The sequence below is a fragment of the Tyto alba genome, unplaced genomic scaffold (genome assembly GCF_018691265.1).
Source record: "Tyto alba isolate M040663 unplaced genomic scaffold, T.alba_DEE_v4.0 Super-Scaffold_38, whole genome shotgun sequence".
NCBI classification, from domain to species: domain Eukaryota; kingdom Metazoa; phylum Chordata; class Aves; order Strigiformes; family Tytonidae; genus Tyto; species Tyto alba.
The window spans coordinates 8307023-8324058 of record NW_024881313.1 but is presented as its reverse complement, the minus strand read 5'-3'; the positions used below and the strand labels follow the sequence as shown (position 1 = coordinate 8324058).

At 35.5% G+C, this 17036-nt stretch overlaps 1 protein-coding gene across 1 annotated transcript in view; it reads left to right on the top strand.

Annotated features, from left to right (window-relative positions):
- The window catches only part of HDAC9 (histone deacetylase 9), a 284673-nt gene that overhangs the window by 219308 nt on the left and 48329 nt on the right, over positions 1–17036 (top strand). The window contains exon 22 of the mRNA XM_042802206.1: positions 3259–3377. Within this exon, the coding sequence (XP_042658140.1) occupies positions 3259–3377 (119 nt within the window). The remainder of the gene's footprint in view (positions 1–3258; positions 3378–17036) is intronic.

Genomic DNA, 17036 nt, shown 5'->3' with positions numbered 1-17036 from the left:
AAAGTCCTTAGAGTTTCTGTTCAGTATTAAATCAAGAACAGTGTAAGATGGATGAGCTCTGACATTCCAAGTCCCTCAATATTATGGAGAATGAAAGAGAAATGACCAATTACACAAGTCCTGTGGACACATAGGTTAGCTCTTCTGGTATGTAGCATGCAGAGTATCAGCAGTGAAGTTCTGTCATAATTTGTGAGACAATATTATAGCAAAAGCAGGGTGCTGTTCTTCTGGTGAAATTTAACAGACACTGTGTGCATATTTAAAAGAAAAAATTCTTTCAGAGCAACCCTATTATTATTATTGTGAATTCAGGTAATACCAAAAGCAGTAACAGAACAGTGAATTCTAAATGCCACTTCTGGTTATTACACTTATAGCCTTGTCCTTCCTTCATCTGAGATTCTATGTATAATTTCTGTAGAGATTTATGAATATCATACTATTTTCTGTTCAGCACTATTAAAGATGGCGTTAATAGTTATTCCTGGTGCTTTGTGTTGAAAGACCTTGCTTTCAGTATCTAATAATTTTACTAATGGTACCCAGTGTGGCTGGCAGTTTTCATGTCAGACATTTATTTGACAAAAATTTTGGATAAACTGTGACTAAAAAAATTTTGCTGCTTCTAAGAATGAGATTAAGGGTCAAATGCATTGTTTTGCCCAAGTTATAAAAAATTGTGCTGACATCTTTATGCTTTTGAGCAAGGTTGTAAAATGTGGTAGAAGTGTGGTAGATTTTCCCAATGTCTCAAACTATAAGACTCCCAAAAATCTCATTCTGTGTTAGCCTGGTTAGGTTTGTTAGTGCTCAGCAACTTGAGTTTCCAGAGTTTCTGTCTGCACTGAACACACTCCATACTCTGTCTCCTGAGCATTGTCTATGCTGTACTTCATGGTGCCGCCACTTTGTTTGACATGAAGAAATAAAAAACAGAGCCTGACTTGAATTTGAGGAAATGTGAATGGAGAGGAGGAGGGCAAAAGCTCAAGTGGCTGCAGATAGGGAGGGTTCTCCATAGGATCCCTCCTTCTTTCAGTGTGTAAGATATATGGTGCTATGGAGACAGATCAAGATTGCATATCAGCCACAGTCCTCACCACTAATCAGGATCCGTGCCACATGTGTTGCAGACGTGGGGAAGTTTGGGCAGTATGTGTTGCTTCAGACAATGAACATATAATTAGAGTATCAGAAGGTATGTATGTAAGAAAGATAAGATGTAGTTGCATAGGAGATCTTTATTCCTGATATTGTTCCCTAACTTTGTGGAGATTAGCCTGCAAAAATGTTTAGTCACTATAGTGTCTAATGTAATTATTCATATGTGTACTTTGTGTGTTTTATAGTTATACATCATGGAACTATAAGAAAAAGACCTAGAAGAGAAGTAATCTGACCTCATGCCTGTCAGCTCGAACCTGTAGCAAGCTTGATGGATATTTGTTTTACCTATTATTAATAACTCAAAGAGATCGAAAGGCTTCAATTTTCTTAAACATTTTATTTAAATGATTATCTATCCTTACTATTGAAAAGCTTTTTCCAGTGTCTGAACTACAGCTTTCCTGCTACTTCATGTTCTATCTGCAGTGGAAGTGCAGAACAGGTTATTCATTTCCTCTTGCAATGACCACTTACATATTTGCGGACTTTTATCATGTTTGCTGTCATGTTATATGAATCAAATAATTATATTTCTATAATTTTATACACTTAGGTCACATTTTTTAGAATTTTTTTCTTTCCCTATGTTCTCTCAAGTTGGTCTAGGTCCTTCTTGAAGTGCAGTGTTAGCTACTGGAATCCATACTTCAGCAGAGGCCTACTAATGACATGTGAAAAAAAGGATATTTCACAAATTATATCACTGCCTGCAGACATTCATGGTGCAATTTCATTAAAATCTCCAGAAAAATGAAGTTCCCCTATCCTTTTTTTCTAATGTAAAATGATATTCATTGAAATGCTGTATGTCTCAACAAGGACTTTTTACGTAGTCTAAATTCTCCTTTTCTCTGACTAACGAGTAAAAGGAACACTTTCCTAATATTAAAATTACCTTTGAGGAAATCAGAACAAAATAAAGTTTATAAAATACAGATCAAAAACTAAAGAAACACCTAAAGACTTGTTAAAATATAATTAATGTGCTTTTGTTTCCCCACAGAAAACCTTAATCTTTCAACAAAAACATGATCTCTTTGGCCTAAATTGATTAAACGATAAATAAATAAATATTGAACTAAGACAAATTATATTACACATGTGCAAAATTGACCTTCAGATTTTGACCAGTGTAGACCAATTGGGATTGCCTTGAGTTAATATATTTGGAACAGAACATTAATTTATGTATATGCCTTTTAATGTTAGTGATGTCCCCCTGAATTAACGCAGTCATTACAGGCTGTGTTTGTTGCACTAGTGTAAAAGCCATCCTGATACCTTCGCTTCAGAAAGTCAGCCTGAAAGAAGGCATCTGTGGGTGCAGAACACAGGGGTTTATCTTCTCCTTCAACACATCTTTAATGCTTTGAGTCTGGAGAAGAGCAAAAGCAGAGAGACAAAATATCCCCATGGAAGTTTGTCAAAGAAGGGGTTAAAAAAGTGGAAATTTTGTGACTGTGAAGGGCTGAATTATCTTCCTGACACCAGCAGGGGCTGCTGTCACTAGTTTGTGGTTGTCACATTCCTGTTATGCTTGACCTTGGAAAGGCTTGACAACATAGTCTGGATTTGATTAAGGGAATTTCATGTTTTTCCTTTGCTAGAGTCACCCCCCACCTCGACAAACATTTAAAAATGTTAAGAAGAAAAAAAAAAGTTTGGAAAGCAAACATTTTCCCAAAAGAAATTTATAGTTCAAATTTACACCAAGTTCGCACTAACTGGAGCAGTCCGGGTTTCCACTCAGGCTTTGAGTGCTCTCTGTAAACCATTAGTCACTTCCCTGGAAGAGGCAGCTTTTTATAGGCAGCAGGATAAAACAGGCACAGATGTGTGTGTAATATTAGAGGCTTTCACATGTACCTGCCTTTTTTTTTTCTTCAGTCATAGAAAAGAAGAAAGAGTGACTATAGAAAGAAATTAATGGAAGCCTTGGACTTTCTTTGGTTTTGGACAGCTACCATGAAGACTGGTTTAATTAAAAGAAAGTATCTTGTGTTGTGGATTTTTGAGATTGTGGCAATTTATATCATGAAGAGAGAAGTTCCTTTAATTTTTAACAGGTTGGTTTTCTTCACTCTACAGGACTGTGATTATGCCAGCTGCCAATGAGTTTGATCCAGAGATTGTCCTGGTGTCTGCAGGATTTGATGCTGTGGAAGGCCACGACCCTCCGCTGGGCGGGTACAAAGTCACAGCTAAATGTAGGTACCGTCACAAGGCACATGTTTCTGAGTTGGTATTTTTTCTAGTTAGGAACCTTCTTTTAAGTCCATCTTGTGTCCATATTTCTATTTTGTGAGATAACACTTGTGTCACTGAGGGCAGGGACTGTCCTTAGTTAATACCCAGAGATGCCTGCAGAGCTGAGGGTCTCACCCAGCTCATGGACAGGGTGGAAACGAACATGTTAGTGTTTCTGGCTCACTCCTTTCTGTTCCTCTTGGCATTTTTGTCTTGGCTTTTTAAAGTATTACTTTTCTGGCATTCAAGTAACATTTTAGAGGTTTCATGCTTTTCGATAGGCCCCATTTTCCAAATGCTGGAGTAAGTTATTCCTCTTTAAATATATATTGGAGATTTTAGACTTCAGAGGCCTAAATCCAATCTCATATTGCTCTTTTGTTATTGTAATCTTTTCAGCTTGATGGAATTAATCCTGAATTACATCAGTGTTCATGAAGGCCAAAATTTTCTAAAAGACTACTCTGTTGGGTCTCAGTGTTTGGATGTCCATTTCACTCCTCCAAAATGTGCTCTCATGGCAGAGATTTAATACTTTCTGAAAGACAGGTTTGTCTGAGGTGTCTCATATGTAGTGCTCCAAAGTCACTAGCTCTTACAGGATATTGTGGCCAAACTGATTCTGAGCCTGGGATGTTAAGCAAGGCTGCGTAATGTAGTAACGCCCTGTACAGTAATGTGCACTGTAACATCGCTATATTTAAATCGCTTTCCGTGAGACAACAAAAAACAGTTTCCTAATACAATGCTAGGAATAATTTTCTTCAGTATATATACTTTTCTTCAGTATATCTCAAGAAATACCATAATAACACTTAAATAGTTATTAAATATGGATTTCTGCTGCTAATGACAAATGCCTTGGGAAGAGTCTGGAGAAGTCAATGAGACCTAATGGTATTTAACACACTGCACAAATGGATTCTAGGTCAGAGGATTTTGTCCTTCTGACCTCTGCCTTTTGTTAGAGGTCAGTAGAACAAAGTTGGTGTTTACCTCAGGTGGAGCAGGGAGGAGACACATATTTTTTATTTTCATTTAAACTGCATGTTGCATAGGCTCCCCTGAAAACCAAGGATGAAAGGATAGATGGAGAGCTAGAGTGACTGTCTGTGGTGGTGTGCTGTGGAAAGCAAGAATGCAGAGGGCAGTGCAAGGGCCTACCCAAATGCACTCACCCAGGTACTAATGCACAAGTGGATTGGAAAAGGAACATGCCTGTAGCTGCAAGTAAGGTGTATTGAATTTTAGCACAGCTTTTCAGGTTAATACAGTGTTTGCACTAGAGAGGAAAGAAACACAGCAGCCTGAATGCATGTTTGAGTATCACTTATCTTTGTATTATGATTTTTAGTAAAACACTGTACATGAAAAAGCCCTTTGTAAGAGGTTTGGTTACTATTTATTTCTGTAAGTATGGTTCCTGGTCAGAAGCACCTTTCTATGAGCTTATATAGTAGGGAGATGAGCTTCCAACATGTACAAAATAAATATTTTGTTGAGAAGCACTGTATAAATATCTGTCTTTAGCAGGTGAGAATGCATGCTACATGTCCCTTATGCATGCATGATGCTCCAATAAGATGCTTTGGCATACATGATATTCTGGCATAGCAGTTTCAACAACTTAACTAGAAATTGCAATAAGATTCATCTTTTCCTCTCGGGTTAGACTGAATTTCACCCTGGCAGCAAAAAAATTATGCTGTTTGATATTGGAACCAATGTTAATTTTAATTAATTAATTAATTAAAGATTCATAACTTTTTTTAGAAAATTAAAGCTGAGTACATTTTTTTAATATAAGAGGCTGCAAGTTGTACATGTGTCTGTAAGAAAAAAAAAGGTGATTTACAGTAGGTGGCTCTTGTTTAAGTTAAGGGAAAAGCCAAGATATATCCAGATAATGAACATGCACCTGAGGGATGAATAAAGCCTTTTGTACAGAGCCAAAGGAATTTATTATTTCCCCAAAACAAAATTCTCCACATTCCACCATACCATTTTAGAACATAACATACTCTATGTGGTATGTAGAAAAATGAACAGCCTATTAAAAAAAAAGTCCAAAGAGAAACATTCATACTGAAGACTAAGAATAGCTATCCATGCAAATTTTTAATATAATTGGTTTATAATAATTGGAAATTATGCCCAAAGCAAGTAAATGAATAGTAAAGTTTAACCTGTAAATATTATTTCTTTATAAAACTTTAGCATTTTCTGTACACTTAATACATTGGATTTTCTGATTCCTATGACCCAATACAAACTTTACACATAAAAATTAGGAAGTGATTGACATCAAAGGAGGGAAGATAGGTCCTTAACTACTAATCTGGTTGTTAAAGAGAGTTAGGGAAACAGTAGATTCTTAATAAGCAATTATTTATGTCTTTCAGAGTACAGTCAAAGAGAAAAAATTAAAATGTATTAATCAGTCATCATTCCCAAGTCATATAGTAAACAACATAGGATGAAGATAACAGATAGAACTAAGTACAGCCTTGGAGTAACCATATAACAGGCAATTACATACAGAAAAAAATGTTCTATTAAATCTACACAGTTAGAGAGGTGTAAATTATAACCTGCTTTAAGCCAGTATTTTAATTTTTTGCTATATCAACATACAGTCTGATTTACTGAGGAGTTGCCATTTCTGACTATTAAACAACACATCAGCAACAAAATAAATGTATATATTTTTGCATCGGATTTAAAACGCATGGGTCTGATGTGCATGTCAAGATTTCTCAGTGAGGTGACCCTCAGCTCCTCTAGAAGGGTGTAGAATGGAAGAACACCAACTAAGATCAGTGATGATAGCAGAGCCTGGAAATATCTCACTTGCCTAATTTACCTCCAGTCCCATTAGGTAACAAAAACACTAGTGGTCTTTTTCTACTGAAAAAAAAAGAGATAGTGTTTAAAAGGTTTGGAAGAGAAGTTTGAATCTTTCTTATTGCACTTTTCATATCAGTTTCCCTAAGTAAATCTTTTTCTTCAAATGCTTTCGCAATTAATCCTTGTCTGTTGTTTTTTTGAGAAGTTTTCACTAAACTAATGAAAATTTAACTAACTTTTACCTGGCCCCAAAACAGATTTTGTTTGGTGCAATGTAGAACTGAAAATGAGCATTAACTAAAACATTTGTTTCAACCCCCAGCTGTGAGGACTTCACAGACGTTTTTCTTTCTGTTAGCTCTTTTTATCATTAGTTCCAATCCTCTCTCTCAATGAAGTGCTACCATTTCAAAAGGTGCTTGTATATATTTAGATACACATAGACATCTTGAAACATATTCAGCCCATGTGCATAAACTTTGTGATGGATTTTATGTTCTGTTAAGAAAAAAAATGGGCTTCAAAGACTTGAGGTGACTGGTGGCATATGGCAGAACTTTCTGCTGCTGGGAAGTTTTCAGGCCTTTGGTACCAGTTATGTTCCTAAGATCTTAGAAGGAAAAGGCAAGCTTTCTCAACAGCAGAATTTATAAGACCACCTAGCATAATTAGAAACTGTAGGTATACTTATGAATGCCCAACCACTTTGTCCTGAAGAAGGTCTTCCCAAAAAAAGGGGTTGTATCTGAAAAGGAGTTTCTTTTTCCAAATATACCTTTTTTTTTTTTTTTTTTTTTTCTGATAAAGATATTATCTTCACTCACAAACTGTGCCTTGTCTGTGTCCTTATGCTATGATAGCTGCACCAAGTTTAACATCAAAAAAGCAAAGAAAATAAAGTGAGGCACACAGCATGTTAAACCTTTCTGGTACTCCTCTTGGCCCAGGGTCTTGCATCAGTTATAGATGCCAAGTGCTGCTCAGAAGCTTCTCTAACTTCTGGTAGGGTCTGGCTCAGATTGTCAGTGGTATTCCAACAATTTATCTCAGATTATACTTTCTGTGGCCCCTCTCTTATGACTCAAACTTAACTTCACTAGCTGAAACAGTGGAATATCTTTTGTATTGTCAAGTCCATCTTTAGTAGTGGCATAGCTCTGTTGCTTGGTTAAATTGGTTCTCCAACCTGCGTAGTGAAGGTGAATGCAGCAGCAGGAACTCATGCACAACTCTTATGCAGAGTAACTAGTGATGTCATTGGGATCCCTTTGTTTAGATCAGGGACCATAAAGCTGCTTTAATTTTACTGTAAACCATAATCAGATAAGAGGAAAACATGCCTCAGTTTTTATTACTAGAAATATATTATTTTTCAATAAAGTAACAGATAAAATATCAGCACAATATATTACGTATTATAAAATCATAGTTGTATCAAATCCACTTTTTGTACTGGAGTAGTAAAAAATGTACTGACAATGAAGTATATAGAAAATAATGGGGGAAGAAATAAAGGGGATAAAGCATTTTTCTATTTAGAATAGTTAGGAGATACCTAGAGAGTATGAATCTACTCTTCCATCTTATCCAGATGATGCTTAGGTGGAACTACTGAAGATAGAGCTGATATATTCCATGCTTTATTTTATAGGTAATTTTTACAACCTCTGCTAAAATGTATGGTGTTATTACACCATTTGAATTCTGTACAGTGAACAAGTCTGAAAAAGAGCTGCCAGATCTGATCATAAATTTGCAAGTTGTTACATCTTGTAAGAGCACTGTTTTTAAATTTAGTTCTGCTGACTGAAGTTCTCCCTGTAACATTATCCTGATGTGAAGTACTTTCTCTTTGTTTTATAGAGCAGCCCTTAGAATAATGCTTTCATTAAAGTCACTGAGATCACTTTACTGTTCAAGTAAATATTATACATAATTGCTCATTAAGTGGTGACCATTCCATAAAAAAAAGAATAAAGTAAATAGAGAAATGTCAAGTAAGAATGAAGATTTTTTTTTTTTTCAGGGTACTTACCTTCCTGAAGCACTGCATTTGTTAAGGGCTATGATGATTTACTGAAGCTTTCCTGTTGTTTTACTCTCTTGTTCCAAAGATGCTATTTGGCACCAGAGTGCAAAATAAGATGAGCAATTAGCAGTAGGAAAAGATACCACTGCAGGTATTTAAAGAATAAATTATGTTTTGTCAGTTTGGATACATGTCTATTGTTATGCCAAATTGTGATGCAAGGTTGATCCAGTGTCTAGAATATAACTGACTCTAACAGCCAATTTGCAACTTTTAAAGTTTTTATTTGATAAAATTGCAATAACTCACTTATCAAAAGCTGCATTATTCTGTGATACACTCCATTCAAGTGAGACCAATGAAAAAAGTGCTAAAGCTATGAACAGTTTCCCTCCTTGTGAGCCCTCAGCACGTAGGGCTTAGGGAGCTTCACTGTAACAATGCACAATCTGTCTGATTAATCACAGCAGAGGAAACCATTAATTCTCTAAACGGTTTATTTCCAAAGGATATGTCTGCATAAGTGGTAGAAATTCATGTGTAAAAACAGCTGCTGACACACATATAGCCTACAGGTCTTCTGTCGAGGAATCTCTTCTCATGGCTGGAACTGGTACTTCTCAGAATATAAGTAAGAGCAACCAGGTAGAACTTGGGTGCCTGTCCTGTTGGTTTCTGCTTTGCCCTTCACATTTCAGTTCCAACTTCACACAGGGAGTGATTTTTGATAACATGGTCTCTGAATGTAGCATATGATGCTATAAAAAGATAAAATGACTAGCATCTGGGGACAAGCAAATTCAGAAATAATGTGAACAGTTAATGATGAGGTGACTGTCCACTGAAACAAATGGTCTAGCATGGTGTATTTGACGTCATTGGAAGGCTTTAAATGAGACTTATAAACAGATGGCTTACAACATCCTTACAAATAGCTATGCCATAGCACACTCAGACATTAGAAGCTTCATGCGCAAATCACTTAATGAAATTTCTCTTCAGTGAGCAGTGTTTTCTTGAGTCTTCACAATTCTCCTACTATATCTTGGGTTTCTTTTCAGTTTCCCACTATATGTCATGTGTAGTATATATGTTAGAAACAGACCAAAGCAAAATGCTAGAACTGCTTATCACTGAATTCAAATGTAGAACTGATCTGTGTCTAAGCCTGGTACTTCAGATATGTTTCAGAGAAAGGTTTCTTATGTGCCAGCCTCACTATTTCTAAAATATTCTATGTTACTATTCTGGGTATTTCAAGTACTCCAAATGATATATGTGTATGTTGCTTTTTTTCCTGGAAGCACTTTATTTCTAGAGGAGCCCCCAAATAATATTGCAACTATCTACTGGACAGTACCTTGGACTGACTGTGAGTTCTTCAGCGTAGAATGATTGTAATATCTTTGGGGAGGGACTACACTTTCTTGTGACTGACTGGAAGACTTCTCTGACACTTGACTCAAAAAACAGTTGTGGCTGGGACTACTGGGGCTAATGTCATAGGTAAATGTTAAATTAAAGCAGGCAAAAAGAGTCCATACAAATTGACAGCTGATTAAACAGAATAGTAGTTTTGGCTTGGTAGCTGTTTCAACACAATTCAAGTTTCTAAAAATAGCATAGCAGGCTTTTATGATGACATGTCAGTTTTCTTCTCTTCACATGCAAGAAAGTCTTTATGACTCAACTATCAGTACAAGAAGCTATGATATTGGAAAGTGTGGCACTAACTGCTTCAGAGTGCAGTTCCAGTGGATTAAGTGAGCTGCTCCAACAGTTCATTGCTGTAGGAAAGAGTGGTTGCGTGCCCCTTCCCCTTCTGAATTGTCCATTACTTACTTTGCACTGTCTCTGGTTCTTATCAAATCTCTCTGTAAACACATGCAGCATTAACTTGTCAGCCTATCACAAAACATAACCAACCAAAAAAGTGGAGAGATTTCTGTTGGGCTATGAATCTGAACCAGATTATAGAGGAATCAATGTGTGCACAGCTAGTGGAAGGGGGCAGGGGCAGTAGAGAAAAGGAGAGATGGAGTAGGATACCTTTTGGTAGCAGTAAGCTGTTAACTCAGTTATGATATCTGCCTTCTTGTCTGAATTCTTCTGAGCTCAGAGATTTGCTTTTGGTTAACATAATTTGGTTATCTTTGCAGGTGATAAGGTGGTTATGCAGCAGAGTAGATCTTGAGCTTTTGACTTGGAGCTAAAAGCACTGGAGGTGGGATGGAGCAATGGTCATTCATGTAGTTTTTCACAGGGGAGTCTCCTGATTTGTGTCAGAAATTTTCCTTTTGTTCCTTTTCCCTCTTGGAAACTGCAGGGTACGCAGTGACTGGCAGCAAGAAAACGTAGCATCAAGATTTTGCTTCCAGTTGTTCAGTTTGGAAAGCAAAGTTTGAGTTTTCTCTAGGGTGATTTCTTGAATCCTAATTGTATGGTTGCTTGGTACGATACAAAAAGCATCAAAATAGATGACAAGTTCATTGGTGACCTACCTCAGACATGAGTATTTTCACATGATTGATTAGGAGAAGGAAAGCATTTTGATTTCTTTTTCCTCTTAGCCCACAGCAGTGTTTTCCATTGTATCTCCTATGGCTGGGGCATAGCCACTGGATTGACTAGCCTCCCAAATCAGATTATGCTGACTTTAGTCCTGCATTTGTGCAATTTAAATTCACTCTTGCATTCCAGAGTGAATTATTTACCAGTGACTACAGGATCCAGTACATTATTGACATTTACACTGCACTGATGTTTATTAATATGAATATGAAATGTAGAAAATTTCAGAAATCCTATTCTGTAAGGAAGAGTAGTCTATTGGCTCCTGTGGAAATGGATCTATGATTGGAATTAACTGTCTAATATTAGCATCCTCTCTAGGACACAGCATAGTATAAGGCAAAGGTGAAGAGGATAAGTTTGTTTTGGTTTTGGTTTTGGTTTTTTTTTTTTTTTAGATTTCCATTTAAGGAAGGTATTAATGCTTGGAGAAATACAGAAAAAGATATGAATGGACAATTCTAATGTTGGGCTGCCTTCACATGCTATCAAGTAAGCACGTGTCAATGGCTTGGACTGTGAGTTTGAACCAAAAGAAACAGATTGGTGAACAATTCACCTCATTTACTGAGGCCAGGGAAATCCTTGTCTTCAGACTTTGGGGCACTCATGTCTGACTGAATAGGTTTTTAAAACACAGCTGAAGGATTCAGAAATCTTAGCACTGATTTTGTTATTGCCCAGTGTTTTCAATAACTGTCTGATTAACTGGTGTGCTTTCCAGGAAGGGTCTACCTAAGCAGGAAGTGAGAGCAATTAGAAATATTAATAAATAAGCCCTGATTTGACCTGCTCTTTCACTTAGCCTTTCTTTCTGTAAATCAGCCAGGAGAGATTTCCATTTTCCACTCCTGCTCCTGCCCCACAAACAGAAGATCTGTCTGCTGGCTAGTTAGCTAACTCATAAAAGTGAAAAACCACCTGTATACTATGTTCCCAGATATACAGTGCCGATCCATCTGCGAAATGCATCAGGTGCCAGTTTCTTGATTTAGGGCAGTTGCTGGGGGCAGGGCAGAGGATAGATTACAATGGAAAAAAAAGAGGATCTACAGAACCTTTAAGAATGATTTTCCCTTTTCGGTCATCTTCCCTTATCTCTTCACCTACCTCTTGTTATTTTTTCTTTCATGCTAATGTAGTGACATTGGCTAATGACAATAACTGATGTGAGGGGTGCGAAAAAGGTAAAATTAGTGGCATCTTCTCTCAGTTTTGAAATTTAAACTTATGAAATCTTTTCCTTATGGAAACCAAAAGACTGTCATTTAGCAGAAGAAAGAAAAGGAAAAATTTTTTTTTTTTTGCTTAGGCAGTATTAAACATGTCAGATTACAACTTAAATACAGCAAATTAAATATAAGTTTTTAGGGCCGTTTTGAAACTAATGGAGCTTGACACAGTGTTCAGCAACTTGCATGTGCCTTTCACAGGATTGGGTCCTGAGAGAAAATCGTTGAAAGACATCTCCAAATGTGGATTTCTCCATAACAAAGTGTCTGATCTTTTATAGCATCGTTGCATTGGGAATTAGGCTTGTCTTTGGGAATTTGTAAAGCCTTTAGTAGAAGAGCATGATTTATGTCTTAGAATTTAACTATTCTCTGTAATAAATAGAAATGTGCCACAAGTATTTACTTGGTTGCGCCATGGGAAAATTTTTAACATATTGTTCACAGCTTTAGAATGCTATAAAAGAAGACATGTAATTTGCAGACCATACTATCCTTTGTGATTTCTAACCAATATATTTGATTAATATCTTTCAAAAGAGACACCAGCCAAAATGTTTACATCTCATTAGGCAGAGAAGAAGGGAGCACACACAATTTTGATTATGAGCTTAGATGGTTCATTTCTTTGGGCTTCACATCCCTACTACTTCAGGCAGACTGTAACTTTAAGATGTTATCTCTTGCCTGTGCAAATAAACAGCCAGTTATGCTTTTTATGGTGGGTAGTTCTCAAACCAACAGGGGATTAGAAGATATTAACTGGAGTTTGTGGTTCCCTGCTGAACTATTATGGGGTCCATGGATTCCTGTCCTGAATATTTCACAGAGAAAACACCTCTTATCTGGGGTGATATTCTCACACTGGCCTCTTGGCCATGGACTTCAAAAGCTGATCACAGGGAGGGCTAGAGAGGCAATAACCCCTAATATAACAGTCTCTCCTGATAGGGACAGACAAGGTAAAGGTAAGGCGTCTCTGAAGTTTGCTCTTGTGTGTTTAGCCCCATGGGGTGATAAGGGGCCATCTGTTTTTTTGGTCTGCAAACTCATCTTTTTCACACTGCCCCAGTATCAAGTACACTTTAGGTCTAACTGGTATCAGCACCAGCAATTCTTCACTGATCTGAAGAGATTTTCTGGGTATTTTTAGCTTTGATCCCAGGCAATTGTCTTAGTTGCTGCTGTGTTTGTTTTTTCATCTAAGCAAACTTAGAAAATAAAATTTTAAAAATTAAGTTCAAGGTACTATTGGCTCAACGAAAAGAAATTATTAAAATAGGACTAATAATAGGTATGTTAATTATTTTGAGGTAAAGGGAAATGAATGCTTACTCATGTGATTAAACTCAAAACATCAATTCATGGTAGTAGTTTCAAAAACTCATATACTATGCAGCACCACACAGGATGCTTGCACCTTAATTAATATTCAAATAGACTATTAGTACTACCAATTCTATAGGTTAAAACCCACTGTTTTAGACCTCAAAAATTATTGTAAAAGTTATTAAAATAGTACTAATATTTCTTTTTTTTGTTGTGGAAGTCCTAGGACACAATTCTTTCAGATTTTAAGCTTCTCCCTGCAGCCATTTCTTTATCAGCTGAAGAGTGAGATTCCATTGCAGGCTCCTGATTCTAACAGCTTTAATTCAAGCACTTAATACTATGAAATCTGCAATAAAATGGTGCAATTTGCCAACACTGACACATTTTTTTAAAAAAATCCCTACTGTTTTGCAGCATTTTAATTACCTTTGTTTGTTGTTTTGAGAGTGATGGTGGTGTTTTTTTTAAGGAAATTTTTCTTGCTTATACCAACTAATTGCCATAAAATTGCTGGAAATGCAAGAATGTAGGTCCTAATCCCACAAGCTTTTACTTACTTTGAGCAGTCCTCTTGATTGAGACCACTCCACCAACCTGATTAAGATTTACTAAAATAAGTAAAGTTTGCAGGGACAGACCTTGCATTGTAAGTATTAATATGGTATCAAACCACATGCTAAAAACTCTTCAAAAGCATATTCACATAAGAAAGCTGTTATTTAAATATTTCCTGAAGTTTTATAGAATTAACTTGGAAAGAAAATAGAGTAGTTCTGCTGTAAAAAAAAAAAAATCCATTTGAAATGCATTTAGTAGTAATTTATTTACTTTAGATTCCTCCTTTTCTCCTCATAATTGATTATGATTCATATACACTAAAATGGACCAAGGGACAGATCTTGGAAGATCTTCTTCTTTGGAAGGAGAAACTAAAATTAAGTATCTATCCAGAACAAAAAATATTACTAGTTAATCAAAATTCAGTTACTGCCTGGTTTCTGTTTATGAGAGTAAATGTTAACAAGAATTAAATATTTTTTTTCTTTGATACATAGTCTCATCCCTTTTCCTTAGATTCTTCCCTTTAAAAAAGACTGTTTCTTTAGCTATATGGTGACCAAAACCTTTTTAGTATCTGGCAGTGCATCCATTTAGGTGCAGTTTGGTTATGAGGGCTGGTTTCTAAATATGTTTTTTACTTACTAAAAAAGGATTAGCAATCTCTAAAAGCAAAACAAAACAAAGCTGTTCCATTTAATAGTGGAATGTATCCTTCAATAAAATGTCTGGGCTTTAAATGTGCTAGCTTCTAAATTATTTTCCTAATGTGATTACTTAACATCAGATGTGAATTAAGTGATTGTGTTGTATGGAAAGATGATCACTAACATGTATTGCCACATAATTTATGTTTTCATTTATGATTGCAGTTTAGGCATATTGTGTATGTTCTTCCGCATCTTTTCCTTATTATTAAGTAATGTTCAAGATTTGAAAAGAATAACTTACTTGCATAACATTTTTATGCTGCTGAAAGAAATGATAAATTTAAAAATTGAGATATATGTAAATGTCAACCAAAAATTGTTATATTTTCACATATGTTTTATTTTTAAAAATTTCATATTAGTTTATTTTTAAAATTAAACATGAAAGGCATTATTATTTATTTCTATTAAAAAAGCATAATTTCTACAAAAAACATGGGGAAAAAAATGAACATTAATATCTTTAATTTATTTTTTGTAGAAAAAAAGGTGTTGACTCGTCACAAATCAAATCTAATTGTTATTATATGGATCCATATAATTTCTACTTAAAAAGCCAATTCTGTAGTCTCAGATATGACTATTAAAAATAAATCCTTTATTTTCAGCAGAAAGTTCCTTCCAAGTATAGGAAACATCTTTTATGGTTTCTGCACTGAAGGAACAGCCTTGCAGTAAAATTGTGTTTGGATATGACTGCTCTGTGTACTAATAAATTTACCAGGTATTTAAAGAAATTTTGTGTAATCAACTTTAAAATAGTTGCATATTTATATCCAGTGTTTCAAAGCATTTTAGCACACAAGTAAAAGTAATAAAGTGGAACCTAGTATTGTTGAAACTTCAGAAGCCAACCTAAACAGGTTAAAAGTAATTTTTTATTTACCCAAATAGTCAAGTAAGCAACCTTAAACTTTCATCAGGCCCTGAGAAAAACAGTAAGGAAAATGTATTGATCAAGTGATAAGATGCTATTTCAAAACTTGTAATTTAATTAACAAATACGCTACATCAAAGGAGTTATCCAAAAAATTGTGATGTTTATATGACCTTACGAACAAAACTTTATTTTTCTAGTGGTGTCAACTGCATCAACTGTAGCTTTGTGGAATGTACATGAAGACAGTGCATATGTTCTGAACCATGTAACTTTTTTCTTTTGACCCTTTTTGGGTGTATACATTCCCACACACAGTGCACACCTCTGGGAATTTCCCAGCATGCCTTTTGAGGAAAAACACTGAGGTCATAAAAGTTGAACAGAATTACTAAGTCAAGATCTTTAAGGGATATGGAAAAAAGAAGTAGATCTTAAATGTTTGCATCCACCAGGAGTTTCAGTCCTTCTACATCATTGAGAATCACTGAGGGTTTATTTCCAAATCACACTGCAAATCTGAAAATTATCTAAACTGGCACTGTTTTTTATCATGTTTTAGGTTACTGATAGGGAATAAAGGAGATTACTTTAAAAAACACTTAAAGGTTTCTATGCAGTTTTAATAGCTCAAGTGAAACAATACACTAAAAAAGATGTCTTTGTCTCCTTTGAATTTGAGGCATCACATGGACATGAAGCTACTGAATTCTCTGCTTAGTTATGTGGTGCTGGACCTCCAGTGGTACTTAATGAAGATAAGTTTTTACACAGTGCTTTCAAAAAAGAATGGGAAATCGAATATGCCTGACCAGATTTAGTACTTTATCATGGGTATAATAAAGTTGGGAAAGTAAATGAGGAGAGGGGAAGGGAATGGAAGGGAATGGAAGAGTTTCCTTATTGCAATCTGCATTTCATGGTTAAAAAAGAAAGGAAAAATAAGAAAGATACTGCTAATTTTAATTTTTTTGCATAGAATTTTCAAACAGACTTATAGATGATTGGTCTGATTTTTTATGTTTCATTACATTCAAAGGAAGTTTTGCCATCTTATAACAAGTGTACCTATAGCACTTTACTCATACAGCCACCTCTAGCATGGTGTACACTGATCATCAGAACTTGTCACATCTAAAGCAAGTATTTTTAAGTCAGAAAGTAGAAAATATCTTATATTCCAAGGTAGGACATATACTTCAATCAGAAACTGAGAAGATATATTTAATTGAATAAATAGTCAGTACTTTTCTAGATGAAGACTATTTCATCTGAAATACAAGCAGTCTTTTGGCTTTGGCTGACTAATGACATTTAGAGTATCATAAACCAGATGTCAAACATTATGTCTTGAGTAACCTGCTTTTTTCTTCAAAATCTGCCCATCATTCTTGTCAACATGACTCAACTACCTAACAGAGTCCATTAGATAACACTGTTCTTGTTTGATACATGTTTTTATT